This window comes from Diadema setosum, chromosome 8, assembly GCF_964275005.1.
Source record: "Diadema setosum chromosome 8, eeDiaSeto1, whole genome shotgun sequence".
Lineage (NCBI taxonomy): Eukaryota > Metazoa > Echinodermata > Echinoidea > Diadematoida > Diadematidae > Diadema > Diadema setosum.
The window spans coordinates 2798772-2814507 of NC_092692.1; the positions used below are offsets into that span (position 1 = coordinate 2798772).

At 38.4% G+C, this 15736-nt stretch overlaps 1 protein-coding gene and 1 long non-coding RNA gene across 3 annotated transcripts in view; one reads left to right on the forward strand and one right to left on the reverse strand.

Moving 5' to 3' along the window:
* LOC140231521 (voltage-dependent T-type calcium channel subunit alpha-1H-like) overlaps positions 1 to 15736 on the forward strand; it is a 173849-nt gene that overhangs the window by 112560 nt on the left and 45553 nt on the right. Inside the window, exons 22-23 of the mRNA XM_072311655.1 lie at positions 10405 to 10494; positions 11355 to 11547. Coding sequence (XP_072167756.1) covers positions 10405 to 10494; positions 11355 to 11547 — 283 coding nt within the window. The remainder of the gene's footprint in view (positions 1 to 10404; positions 10495 to 11354; positions 11548 to 15736) is intronic.
* On the reverse strand, positions 1838 to 3497 carry LOC140232015 (uncharacterized). Of its 2 annotated transcripts, none has more exons than XR_011901471.1 (3): positions 3480 to 3497; positions 2799 to 3022; positions 1838 to 2286 (listed from the first exon to the last, which is right to left on the reverse strand). It is a non-coding gene; the product is annotated as an uncharacterized lncRNA (long non-coding RNA). The 2 variants fall into 2 exon arrangements; XR_011901470.1 differs by lacking the exon at positions 3480 to 3497 and adding an exon at positions 3342 to 3408.

Genomic DNA, 15736 nt, shown 5'->3' on the forward strand with positions numbered 1-15736 from the left:
ACCATGATAAACTCATGGTTTAACCATAGGGCAATATGGTTTAATTATGGTCAAACCATGGTGCACTAGTGTTAAACCATAGTTTGACCATAGTTAAACAATGGTGCACTATTGTTAAACCATGGTAACCACGGTTAAACCATAGGTTTAGCATGGGTTAGCCATGGTAACCATGGTTTAAAGGTGGTAAATTGGAACGCACTTACCATGACATTACTGTGGTTTTTACCATGGTCACTACTGTGTTTCTACCGTGCCCAAACCATGGTTACAAAAAAGTGAAACCATGGTTAGGTAAAGGTGAAAGTTTGGTTAGGAAAAGATGAAAACATGGTTTTACAGCTGCCAAACCATAGAATTACAAACCAAATCACGATACAACCATGATCCATTGTACATAGTACTAGTAAACTCACTATTTAACCACAGTGCAATATCGTAGAAAAATGTATTTTTAACTACAGTTGTATTTCACAAGTACTTTGAGAAACCATGGGGAAAATTGGTTAGAGAAATATATTTTTCCACAATTGCTTTGCTATTTGATGAATAATGATCGATAAATAGCACAGTAGAGTCTTCACATAAAGTGATGAAATAAAAATATTTTCAGTAAATTACCTGGAGCAGAATAATAATTCTTACAATTCCTATACATATGTATTGATACAGTACATTTGTAAACATACCTATGAACCTGGACTCTGAAACAGGAGAAAACCAATTCTCTATTATTTTCCTTCTAGCTATAGTCTAAAAAATATGTACAGCTGTATTTAAAAACTGACTTCCATGTGTGTGTTGGTGGATGGGTGCAGATTGTAAGTGTTAATTGATTCACTGTTTAATAAAAGAAGCTATATGTAGCAACGAGTAGGTCGATGCTCTTACCAGCATTGACTTTCACACAGCCAAAGCTCTCCCCAAAACATACATGTATATCGAATACACTATGGCCAAATTGAGGAAACCAAAAAGTCCCAATTTTTATGGCCTAGTCATGTGTATTCCTCTGAACATGCAGAAGTCAAACATTGCCCAATTTGATGCGCTTTTTCAGTCAAAACTGACTGACTGGAGTCGACTGTACTGTCATTAGCATTTAAAGGCACATAGACCCGGTGGTTTGCTTGCGTACACGGCGCACGGCACAAGCTTCCTCGAGAGACCTATGCTATCGACTCCTCTTTATCGTTAGCGTACACGGCGCACGGCACAAGCTTCCTTGAGAGACCTATGCTATCGACTCCTCTTTATCGTTAGCGCTTACGCTTTGACCTATTTCCATGAGTCCGAAGAAGTCCAATCCACTGCTGATGATGACAGCTTTAATATTTTTTTCTCTGAAGTCAAACAAAGAAGCATGCACCCTGGCATTCAAATTCTACGGACTGTCTGACACGCAGAGAAGACAATGAAGGCAACATTACCTAGCAACACCTACGCGCTTTACTGTTGACGACAACTCAAATTCGGCAGTCTTTGTATCAATGCTAATGGTGATTGGCACTCTCATCCAAAAGCGCTGCAGCAACTACCGGGTCTAGGCACCTTTAAAATAAGAAAGTACACAAGGGTAGAAACAGTCAATTATGATTATACATTCAAAAGTTATTTTTCAGCAGCTGGATGTGAGAAGTCAAAGTACTGTATCATACAAATATCACATTATTTCCAGTTGCAAAACTGTAGGTTTATGTAAACAAATCAATGAAGAAAATGTACTCTTACTGAACCTCAGACAACAAATAAGACATAAGAATGCACATTTGCTCACTTTGCTGTTACGATTGAAAAGTAGCTTTTTATTGCTTCATGAGCAGCATCTTGACTGTATGTAGGTATGGCTTATTGCCAGTCACATGATTTAAAACTATAACAATATCACCTGCAAAGAATTAAATACAGTGTACATACATTAGTGCATGTTTGATGTACATGATCATTTGTAGCTTTGTATAGATAATGCAAATTTGGACTAAAGTGACACCAGGAGCACTGGACAACTGAACAAAACAGCATCAAAAAATTATCTAGCAACCAACAGTCCTGACATAAGAGCATACATGCACACTTCACATGCTTTGAAAACTGTCCTTGTACTTCTACTGTCCAAGACTATCCAGCAGTAAGCTTTGGTGCAACTTCTGGATGAGGCTTCGCAGGAACTAGGTCTTGATATAGCTTGGTTAGTGTGCCCTTTGTCGTTGTGGAGCCTTGAGATGTCCTTCTTTTGCAACCGTGAGCCGTGAGAATTTTCTTGGGGAAGATCACTCCTGCAACGAACTGAGAATTTATTCATTACGCTATTATTTTTTTAAAATAATAATAACATGTAGTACGTGTTAAACTCTACTTCAAATACTCAAACAAAATTCTTGCACAGAATAGCTACCTTGCAAAAAACATAAGAAGAATGGGATTAGATTGCTGTGGTACACCTAGCCATCATTTCATCACTCTAATGTGCTTGAGAGATACTGTTTAAAATACAGTGTACTTTTACAATCATTTTAACCCCTAAGTGCCACAATGCCCACATACAGGTGAAGCTATTACGTTCAACATTCGATATCATGTATTGTGCACATATTGCCTAGAGTAATTTGATGTTTTTCAAAAATTGATCACATTCTATCTTAAGCAGGTTGCCAATATTTTAGGATGCTGCATAGCATGCTGCTGGTATTTGAGGATGTTGCACAAGAATTTTGGTATGCTTCAGTGTAATGCTCAAATTCCTCATGAACCACACTAATAATGGGTTGAAAAAAAAGAAAGAAAGAGGAGTATCTTACCCTTGATGACATGGAAAAGCGGGAGAAAGTATGACATCAGTAGATGGACTTCTCTGCACCAGAATTCAGCCAGGAGGATGCCATACACGTATCAGCACTGCATGTACTTGTACCCATGAAAGGAGCTAGCTAGGGGACAGCCTGATCGATGGTCATGGGTGGACTTCAAGTCTTCTATGGAGAAACCTTCTCGTGTCAGCCACTGGCACAATCAATCATTGATTCTGATGAGGAAAAAAAATAACACAACATAACGATAATATAGTGATGATTGAGAGAAGTGAAATAAGGTTAGGTAGAAAAATCACACAGGAAAATGACGTAACATACAAAATACAGCATTGGATGATTTAAAGTTTGGTGCTTGTGCTAGCTCCCAAATGACTGCTGGAATAAAAGACTCCCAAATATTCTACAATGTCGCATAGCATGCTGCTGGTTTTTGAGGATGTTGCACAAGAATTTGGGTATGTTACAGCGATATGCTCAAATTCCTAATGAACCATACTTGGTTGAAATAAAGAAACAAAGAAAAAGGAATACCTTCTCCTTGATGACATGACAAACGGGAAAAAACATGACATCAGATGATCCACTTCTTTGCACCAGAATTTAGCCAGGAGGATGCCATGTACACATATTGATGTAAATCAGCGCTGCATGTGCATCATGTACTTGTACCCATGAAAGGAGCAAGCTAGTGGACAGCACGATCAATGGTCATGGATGGACCTCAAGTCTTCTATGGACTGCAAGTCTTCTATGGAAACACCTTCTCACATCAGCCACCTGCATCTGCCATCACCTGCCATCTTTGATTCTGATGAGGAAAAAAAAAAACACACGACATAACAATAATACACCTAATAATGATTGAGAGAAGAAAAATAAGGTTAGCCAGAAAAATCACACAACGATCCGTTAGGTGAATGATATACTGGTACAACTGTATAACATACAAATTACAAAATACAGCATCCTTTGCCATTGGGGGATTTCAAGATCAGTGCTAGTGCTAGCTCCCAATTGACCGACTTAAACTGAGCTCCAACACCGACGGTCGGATTAACTAAGCAATACTGATCAAAGTTATTGATCCCCAGCAATAGGTGTTGGAATCTCAGCATCGCGAGGTCCGTGAGAATCGCACGACGAAAAGTGATGGCGCATGATTACACTCGAATATTAAAAGATGCAGGACTGCTTAGTTTTTAGACACAAAGTGAGGAAGACAGACTAAAATGCCCCAAATTTCAACCATTCTTCAAAACACAACTTAATATTTAATTTTATGCTTCCAGGCTCAGATTTATGAAGCCGCATGCTTGTGTAGGGCCTACGTTTCGTGGCGTGGGTGACCATTGCATTAGCATAAAATGTACATGCTACAGGCCTAACTCTTACACTACGAAATGGCGGAGCTAGGTTCAGCAGACGACATTCTTTGATTTCAACACCAAGCCCAGCACTTGACCGAAAGATTGGTCTTTATCTCGTCGACGGGGATATGTTCCACAGAGCAGAGACTGCATCTGGCTTTACGGATCCCCTCCTATAGACATAGTCCGGAGGTAGAGAGCCATAAGTAACGTCAAAAAAAAAAATAAAAGACTCCTCCTCCGGACAGACGAATCTTTCACAAGTTTGCCCAGCACCAGCAACCAGAAATTTATGACATATGTATTTTTGAGGTCATCCTACCAGCACCTACGGACTTCAAGTTCACTTCAGTTTTATCGCCAGTGCCAGTGGCTGCCAGTGCTTAAGTTAGTGCTGAGACACAATCAAAGAGTATAGAAGCTAAGAGGGCGTACTCTCGCGACTTCGCACGCAAACGGGTGTAGTACGGCATGGAGCGGGAGCCCAACATGGAGCCCAATGGCAGCCAATTTAGTAATAATACCGCAAGCTTCTTAAACACGTGAGCCTATGGAGCAAACCCTACCTTCCTTTCATTTTCTTCATTTTAAAAGGAAGCACACAGCGGTAGAATTGCATTTCAGACCTCAAAATATCACAAAAAGTATATTTTCTGTCGATATGTAAAAAAAAAAAAAAATTGAAGTAATGTAATTACTTTTTTATCTGTAGTCCCTCAGCAAGTTTGTGTTTGAGCTGACAAACGCCACCTATCTCTTTCTCTCTCCCTCCCGAAACATAGTTTGGTCTACCTACTTCAGCTGAAACTCTGTGGGCCTGCAGATTGCGATTGGAAAGTAAATGACATTTTTTTCAAATACATTTCATGGTTAGACAGTGAATGATACTTCTTTACGACAAAACAAGATTCTAAGTATATACATCGGTACATATCTTCCCCTGTATGCCCCCCTAAAAAGGGGAAAAATGAATGGGAGACAGAAATACGAGGACCCAGTGATACGGCACTGATATCATGATCGCGTAATATACAGTACGCCCTCTAATCAATCTATCGGTCTGTTGCTTTCAATAGCGGAATGGCATCCGTATTTCGCCCATGAGCGTACTAGTTCGCAGGAGTAAGCCCTTGTGTCTTAGCATAGCTTCTACTGATACTCTTGATTTACTGGAGCAGTTACCACTAGAAGTCCTAACAGAGTTAGCAGAAAATAGTGTTGTTGATGTAGCTTGCACCGAACCTGATATCACCACCCAACCAATATGAGGTAGGCCTATGCCTACTAACATTGTTAGGGATTACGCCTAACTGTTAGTTAGAACTACCGACTACCGTCTTGTTAGCCCGACCAGACGCTGTGCTGTGCGAATAAATTATAGCCTGTCGCTACTAGTAGGGTTGGGGGTACCACGTATCGTCACCCTAAGTAAGGATCTGTAGCTTGTTTATTCTAAAAATATAACACAAATCCGCCTAATTCTTACCTCAAATATGCCATACATACTGCAGTTTTGAATGTCGTGACCGTCTCGTTGATTATGAATCTCCGTTTTAAAATAGCGCAATTTTAGTGTGTGCGTTCCGTTTTCTTCGCGCAGCTAAAAAGGGAACCTTGCGATCGGCACCCCCTCCCCTCCATAGGTATACACGTGAGTTTCACAGCATAGTAGGTAATACACGTGAAATTCACAGGCCATAACATAGGTAATACACGTGAATTTCACAGCCATGCGTCGTTACTGAGCGGATGTGTAATTTTTAGCTTGGTTTGTTTGAGTTTGATTTTCGTTTCTTCGTTTTTATTGTCTTTACAGCTAATGACACTTAATCCCGCGCGTACCTTTTCGTTCTATACGCAAACAGCCATGATACGCAGGGTGCCGATGGGAAGGTGCCCTGCCGATAGGTGGTGCCCCAACCATACTAGATCTACACTGTCTACAGCGACTGGGTTGTGTATAGAATCTAGTTACCGTAGATAACTTGTAGAATTTACGTGACACAGTAACACTAACACAGTTCAGTACATATACAGTACGTAGCTGAGTTAGAACAACTCATTCCAAACTCTTGAGCTCTCATGTCATACTCTCACACTCACTGACTCAGTCACACTTTCTGATACAGAACAGTCTAACTGGACTGGTTATCCCCACTTGATACGATCATGCGAAATTTGCACAGCAGGGGCAGGGCCGCTGCCGGCCCCGGGTCGGTCGGGACAATTCAATGCAAATCTCGCTGGTAATTATTTTAGCTAAGATTAGGTCTACTAATAATGTATTAAAAGTTACGTTGTGACCAACCTTCCTTGAAGAATCCCAAAGGAGAAGTTCCTCTTTTTCTTAGGGGCCGTTTGATATCAGATGGTTCGTACGTCGAGATGTTTGACTCCGGTCATCAGAGATCATCACGAAAGAGCGTTTGAAATGAACAGCGAATCGTATTAACCGCGTAACCGTGTGTGTGGTGGTTTTTGAGCGCGGTCGCGGACTAACGGTTCAGCAGTACATACACGTAAGGTTCAATCAGCGACAACAACAACACGCACATGACCTCTTACCTTACATTATTATCAAGAAAACTTGTAATCATTAATTTTTTGGTTTTGAATCAAAAATATAGTGTTTAAAACTTTTTTTATTTCAAATTATTTTTTTTCAATGTGTCAATATTTTTTGTACTCCATATATTTTAAAATATATTTTTGTTGTGATCTTTAGTACGAACGAGCCTCATATCAACAACCCGGATCTCCCATTCATCGTACACAATTACTACACGCCGATTGCATTCATATAGTTTTCTATTGTTGTGTGTACATGTCAAAGCTACGGGGAACGAACGGGCGGCATTGGGTTACTACCTTTTTTTATTTTTTCACGAGTATGTAATCTCATCTAAGTTTTTTTACGTGCTTTATTCCGTAGTGAATAGATGTTGCATTTTAGGAATGCTGTAAATCAACCAAGTGAAGCAGCTTTTTGTTTGCAATGGTAAGACTACTGTTTGTTTACATAATCCTGTTGAAGCCAAACGGGTGGTTGCGTTAGATGAATGTCCGTCATGACTTGCATTGGCATTGCGGCCATCAAATTATGAGTTTTCATATTGATTTTTGTGATCGACATCATTCAATAATCATAGTGCACGTGGTTTAAACTTTGGTAAAACAAAAAGTTAACCATGGTTTAATAACCACTGTTCTTATGCTATCATACAACTTGGTTCCATAGCCTAACCATCATTTTTTAACTATGATAAAACCATGGTTAATATCATGGTTAGTATAGCCATCGTTTTCAACCTTTGTAAAACGAAAGTTTAACCATGGTATTATAACTAGTGTTTTTGTGCTATCATAAAACCACGGTTAAAATCATGGTTTTATAACTATTGTTTTTACACTATCATAAAACCATGATGAAATGGTTTTATAACGATGGTTTTCAACCTTAATAGAACGAGAGTTACACCATGGTTTCCTAACCATTGTTTTTATACTATTGTGAAACCATGGTTACAACCATTGTTATATTATTATGTTATTTTTACCAAAGTAGAACTATAGTCTTGTGGTTTTCTCGCCATTGTTTTTTTTTTAATTTCTTAAAACTGTGGTATAACGATTTTTTTAACCATGGTTTTAAAACACTTTCATTAAACAACTGTTAGAGCCATGGTTATATAACCATTTTTTAACTATGATAAAACCATGGTTAATATCATGGTTAATACCCATCATTTTTAACCTTTGTAAAACGAAAGTTTAACCATGGTATTATAACTAGTGTTTGTGCTATCATAATACCATGGTTAAAATCATGGTTTTATTACTATCTTTTTTACACTATCATAAAACCATGATGAAATCATGGTTTAATAACGATGGTTTTCAACCTTGGTAGAACGAGAGTTACACCATGGTTTCCTAACCATTGTTTTTATACTATTGTGAAACCATGGTTACAACCATTGTTATATTATTATGTTATTTTTACCAAAGTAGAACGATAGTCTTGTTGTGGTTTTCTCGCCATTGTTTTTTTAATTTCTTAAAACTGTGGTATAACGATGATTTTTTAACCATGGTTTTAAAACACTTTCATTAAACCACTGTTAGAGGCATGGTTATATAACCATCATTTTTTAACTATGATAAAACCATGGTTAATATCATGGTTAATACCGATCATTTTTAACCTTTGTAAAACGAAAGTTTAACCATGGTATTATAACTAGTGTTTTTGTGCTATCATAATACCATGGTTAAAATCATGGTTTTATTACTACCTTTTTTACACTATCATAAAACCATGATGAAATCATGGTTTAATAACGATGGTTTTCAACCTTGGTAAAACGAGAGTTACACCATGGTTTCCTAACCATTGTTTTTATACTATTGTGAAACCATGGTTACAACCATTGTTATATTATTATGTTATTTTTACCAAAGTAGAACGATGGTTTTGTCGTGGTTTTCTCACCATTGTTTTTTTAATTTCTTAAAACTGTGGTATAACAATGATTTTTTCACCATGGTTTTAAAACCGTCGTAAAATGAAAGTTTTATCATGTTATCATAACTATGGTATTTTAACAATGGTATTACCACACTTCCGCCACACATTTACCATGGATATGAATTAAAAATCATGGACTACCATCGATCCATTGTAAAACCGTCCATAACCATGGTTATACCATGGTTACGGTTGTAAAACCATGGTTTTTTTTTATAAGGGCAAATCCTACATTTATGGTGCACAGCTCATGAGCTATTGACGGACCATTTTGTAGCTCTTTGTGTGGGACTATTGGCAATCACATTGCCTGTTGGAAGGATTCTGTCCTTATGAACTTTGTAACCCTAATGTTGTTGTCTGTAGGATCCTATTTGACCCACCTTAGCACTTGCAACTTTTTGTAAGATACCAAGAAAACACTTATGAAATAGTACAAAGCATACCGTTCTAAGAGGAATTCAAGGAAATGAAAATCGGTTTTGGAATGGCTGAGACATCCAAAACAAAGTAAAACAAAGCGATCATGATAAAAGGTGGGTCAAGGTGGGTCCCACCTTTTATTCAAATTGCACTATTTTCGATATCTCAGCCATTTCAAAACCAATTTTTATCAAATAAACGTTGCATCGCTCTTGGAGTTACATGCTCTTTCATATTTCATAAGATGTTTCTCGTTATCTCACCCAAAAATCTTATAAACCTGAAGTTAGGTGTCAACCCAAACTATACACTCCCTTTCAGCCATATATGTTTAGGGCACACATATATCATCAGCACCACTTGTTTGTCACCTGTGGAGATGTGAAAGCCAAGTTTTGGGTCTCAAAAATCAAGCTTTAACCTAGAGAAGTACTGCCCAAAAGAGATGAGGGTGTTGGATGCATACTGTTTGTTTAATGAAATCTAGTTATGAATTCAAGATTTGTGAAGATTATTGTATTTAGGAACTCAACCCATTGAGGACGAGTCCAGAGTATACTCGGTCAGGTGTCTATGGGAAATGTGTGTTGTAGCAAAATCAGTCCATCCTCAGTGGGTTAATGTACATGATGGACTCTGTGATTTTGTCATCTCATCTACAATGATTCATCATACATGTTGACTCATGACATAGAAATTCATGCATGTACCATCTGTGGGCATCCCCCCTTTGACTTTCAAATTTTTAAACCAACATACAGGGAAAGCACACAAAATGAGACCAGCGTGTGGAGCAGTTATATTTGTACGCATTTCGTCTTGTGTAGGTTTGATTTGTATTGTCAGTGAAGTGACTGATGACATCTTGTGTGGATGAATGCTGAGCGACTCAGCTAGTAATAGGGACTTTTCAATTGTGTGGACGTGGATGCCTTGTTAGTACTAGAGTGGTTACAAATTACAGCAATCCACTCGTTATGTCCGCGGTGTTATCACCCATTTTGATTTTCAGTGCGAGCCATTTACGACGTACTGCTATGACTCCCACGGGCTGGCTATTGGTACACCAAGCGATGACATCACTCAAGTCCTGAATCTCAAGGGACGTGAAATCCCTGCGTTCGTGATTCTGGCATTGGATGTGCTGGAGAACCTGGAGCATGCGCAGTTCCTTAGAATGACATCATTACGTCCACGTCCACGTCCAGGAAGTGAAATCGAAAAGTCGCTATTGTCTGATTGACTATGCCTTCTCTCTCTCTCTCTCTCGCTGCAGGCGCTGGTAGCACTATTTGTGCTGGCATCCAGAGATGGATGGGTCGACATCATGTATAATGGGATCGATGCAGTGGGCGTTGACCTCCAGGTGAGTGACAGGTGTCATTGGTAGAAGAGTGTGGTCATCACTCCCCTTCCAAATTATGACTGACAGCCTGCAGGCTGAGTCTCGTCTGCGTGTCTATGTGGCTTACAATCCAAGTAGATCTGCTTTGCTGTCGAGAAACATGCTGAGATCACCAACCTGTTAATTATTATCATTCTGTAAACTATATCCCTGATTTGAGTGATAAATGGAGTATTTTTTTTTTTTATTCATTGCAAGGATAGATTCAGAGAGGGTGATTGTTGACAGGTAAGCGGTCTATTCCTATACCTTTGTCACCATGCAAATTATGAATGGTCACATGACAAAATATCATATCATCAAATATCTAAGAGAATTCATATTTTCCGCCCAGGTGAAAGTTGAAGAAATAATAAAAGCATTACAATTTCAAAGACTATTACTATGAGTTTCAAGATCATTTTTATATACAACATACATACCATATCAGATCCAACACCTCAGAATACCTTTAGTCTTTAGTCACTAAAAGATGGCCTATGGTGCTGACAGGGTTGGGTTAATGGAAGTGTTAGGAATCCACAATGTCAAAGAATTAACCTCTGCCTGTCCATTACCCTCCTAGCCCCCAACTTAAGTGCTCATCCTGACACCTTAGACCACATGGTCTATCTTTCCCCACCTTGTATGTTCAGTGTGCAGAGATGCCAACTTTTACTGTTTTGCAGCATTTTGTTCTGTATTTTTGCAGAAAATACTGTTTTTTCACCAAAAATATGCCTTTTAGCCCTCAGAATACTGCAATACTGTTGAAAAGTTCCGCATCCCAAAATGTGGTAATAGCAAGTACTTGTTTCTTTTGGAAACCAAATGTTCTGCAGCCTCAGCGTGACCACAACGAGTGGCTCATCCTCTACTTCATCTCCTTCCTGCTCATCGTCGGTTTCTTCGTCCTCAACATGTTTGTGGGCGTGGTCGTCGAGAACTTCCACAAGTGTCGGGAGGAGCAGGCCGCCGAGGAGCTGGAGATGCGGATCCAGAAGCGGCAGCAGAAGCTGCAGAAGGCACGGCAAAGTAAGAAGAGGGAGGAGGAGGCGGAGAAGGCACAAGTTGGCATGGCAACCGTGGTGTATGTGGCGCCTGAGGTTGAGACCCTGAGTCCCTCTGAGAGGGCTGATTGCGATGACATGGGTTTGTACAGCACACCACATCAGAAATCGTGACGCGTCGCTCCATTTCAGAACTCGCCCTGCCGCAATATACTGACACCTCCCTCTGTTGGGCAGTCACTGGTCATTTTCATCTATACATCTAATTTGCAGCCACGGGTTTAGAATTCATTTTGCGGGTCACAACATAACCCTTGTAGGGCAGTCACAATAGAAATTGTTCTGAGGATTTCATAACCTACCCTTAACAAACATGTTTTGGTTGTGGTAAGATACAAACCAATCTTAGACCGATGGATTTATTTCAGGTGCACTCACTTCGCTACAGGATATCTAAAATGCCAATTTCAGCCATGTATGTAAAGAAGAGAGGATTACGCCAAATGAAAACATCTTGGCAATCTAAACACTGGGGGTCTGTTAATTTGGTGATCATTTATCAATGTGTATAGCACAATGTGGTGATGGGCATATTCATATCAGTTCGCTCACATTGCATTTCAGCATAACAGTTTTTTCAGCTGGCAGAAGAATATTCATCCATCTATATTTCACAACTAAGAATTTCTCAGTCCATGCTGTAAAACCAGAAATATTTAGACATGAAGCTTTAACGATTTGGAGCTGAGAGCCTTTTTCGTGGCATGAAGCTGTAGTGAATGGCCACGGGCATTCAATGCATTGTGCAGACAAACACTTGCGCATGCATTTCACTTTTGCGAATATTGGGTCCTCACCAAATTCATGAAAGTTTTGTGCATGCAAAAATTTCTGGTTTTACAGTACCTGCCAAACACTGCCACCTTATCTTCTAACATCATTAATTCTGGTCTCGTGTTGTTCTGCATTTACCACTCTATCTCAATAACTTTGCACATGTTCTGCAATAGCAGACGCAAAGTGTGTTTGGTGTGCATACTTGCATTTGATAATGCTTGATGTGTATGTGTATATATATATTCATTTATATATACATAACATATACACATAAATACTTCATCATTTACTTGCCAAGATTTCTTCCTGAACTTAATAGCATGCATCACTAATACCACTGAGTTGTTACTAACCGACTAAACCACTGCCAATTCTCAATTGCTGGTGGAAGGACCGTTTGGAGTTATGCTTCTTTCCTCTGCATTAATTTGTTTCAATTCTTGGAATTTTGTATGAGTGTGAACGTTTGCATTATTGAATTTGTTCTGGCTGTCAATAGCCATCTTTATTAATTAGAAATCTAACAGACTTTTTTGAAGAATTGCTATTTGATCATCTTCCTTTTTTTTAATCTGAGTTTGTCCATGATAACAAGAGTGGCCAGATTGAACTCACTCTCACAGCAATCGCACTCACACCTTCTTGCCATTTTGTCCGATTTGTCCTGATTTGGAATTGGATTCAGAATTCTAGTATGAAATTTCAAGTTACCGTAAGAATATCCAAGCCCCTTTCCATAAAAAAAAAAAAAAAAGCTTTCATGTGAAAGACTTTGGATTGGTGAAGGGCCCATATTGTTAATATAGACAAGCACCAGATCTTCATTGTGTCTTTTAAAAAAAGGAATAATGATAATTCAAAAATTTTTAAAAATAAATCTTGTGTAAGCTTCCCTCGAAAATAGCAATGGTCTCTTTGCCATTGAGTTGCTCCTTCAGATTATGGCCTTTATGAATCTTGACAAAATCCTTTCAAAAAAAGTGTTTTATTCATCTCAAATAGTAGATTATCTTGGCAAGGGTTTGTACCGTGTGGTCACAGTTGAGTGTGCATGAATATTTGTGGAATTATACATCTGCAGTGTAATCTTGAATCTGATGGACAGGACATTAATAGTACCAAGGATATATCATTTTTCGTACAAGAATCTTCTGACCATAATCTTTAACAATTTAGTGCTTAGAGATAAATAAACAGGGTAGAAAAAAAAAGATGCTTCTGCTTGTAAAATGTTGCCAATTCAATTAACCACAACATCCCAAATAGGTTTGCACAGAAAACCCAAACTTCCTTGCTGTTGGAATAGGAGCCCAAAGTGTGGTATTACATGATAGGTACATGTTTTGCTGTCAGATAAAGCTACATGTAAGTATGCTAGCTGCATACATTTGTACTTGTAGTGGTTGGGTTTTTTTTTTCTCTTTTCATAAGGAGAAATATGATGTGATCTCTGAATTAGTTTACCCCATAATTTCTACACACAAAATGTGCTTTTGCAGTGGTTTTTACATGTATTTCTTTGAAATGATTGGTATTTTTATACCTTGATGTGGCTACGGGCAAATTGCGATTGCAGTGAATCTTGGTTTTGTTTGAAGTAGGCGTGAAATACATTTGCTATACACATTGATATTTGAGTTTAAAATTACATTGCGACTCATGATTTTTGACACCTTTGACACAAGATACACATTCGGCTCTGATATGTGTTGTGACTACAACTGGCCAGTGGACAATATGAGATCAAGAGTTATCGACTTGACCATGTGGTGATGATCAAATTTTATATGCTGTACAAACCCTTTTGTAATCTGGGTCTGCTGATTGTCTGTCTTTTGCCATTGTTATTATTCATGTACTACGTATCTTCTCAGCTCAGTAGGATTGTTATGGCTCTGCTTGTAGATTTTTATCCCACTGAGCCAAAGCAATATTACAATCATGCATCATCTAGCATCCTTCAGCTGTTGTTTGTCTTGCATAAACTTTATACTACTTCAGCTTCTTCTTGAAATCCCCTGACATATTTTCTCCAAGATTGGCAAGTTACATCCTTGGGGTGATAAGATCTCAATTTCATCGAATGGACATCATGCCTCCAGCCTTAAAGCCCCCAAATTAAGGAATCTTTAAAGTCTTCTTCTATACAAAATACAGAGTCAAATTTTCACCAAACTTGGTAGGTATTATCACGAGGGTGATAGAATATATGTCTGTACAAACAGGGAATTTGCGTAGAGCCACCAAATTAAGAGAATCTTTAAAAGATCATCTATAAAACCAGAAATACAGTGAGTAAATACCTAAGTGAGTGTACTTTCTTTCAAATTTGTTTATGGCAGATCCAGGGGTGGTCCCCAAGGGGCATTGGGAGCCATCTTACACATTTTAATTCTCTTTTTGAAAATACATGTTCAAATTCTCTACAAACTTAACAGGTATTATTGCCAGTGTGATAGAATATACGAGTGAATAAGATTTTCCCCCGAAGATCTCCCAAAGCCCACCAAGTCATTCTTATTAGGTAATAGTCTGTATGAAAGGTGAACTTGCAATACTCAAGTGAGCGCTAGAACCATTCGGTCTTTTTGCTTCCTTTGTGTAATCTCAGTCAGCTTCCTCCATTTCCGTTCACGAAAGAGAAGTAAAAGTCACTATGTGTCTTTCCATGCACTCTCTATTCACACTTTGTTGCAGTCCATCCCAGGTGATTTACAGTTTCTTCTTGAAATCCTGTAACATGAAGGAAAACAATAAATCTCATTTTTCATCCTAGTCTATTCATGGATGCATTCCATGTAGAGCATTAAACGTAAAAGCCAGAGCGTTACAGAAAGCCATGCATAACTTGCTATTGAGAAAGTTGCTTCAAGTTCATATTTTATCAGGATATATCTTATCAATGACATGTATGCCATTTGCAATTTAAGACTTCAGTATCAAATACTGTATACGTGTTTTATTTTGAGGTGTTTTAATTTTCTCAAATATTGTGAATAACGAAAATTCACAAAAGTAGCAGCTGGCAAAATTATTGCCTCTCGTAAACTTGCATTGCCTCCAAGGTTTTAAGTTACCAACTTTTCTGTTAGAAAGTGAAAATACTTGCTTTCTTATTCTCTCCATTTGCAAAATATATCACATATGCAGTATTCTTTAGGTATATTGCACATGTATTGTTAGTATTTTACTTCTCATTCCATGCAATCTGTTTAAGGTTCAGGGTCATGTTACTTGGAATAAAAGAAAGAGGTTTTGGCGAAGGAAGCATTATTTTCATTCTGCCAGTTATGTCGACCCATCTTTCACTCACTGTATTCCATTTCTTCAAATCACCTAATGTGCAACATGCCAACGTACGTCGCTGAGAAGAAATT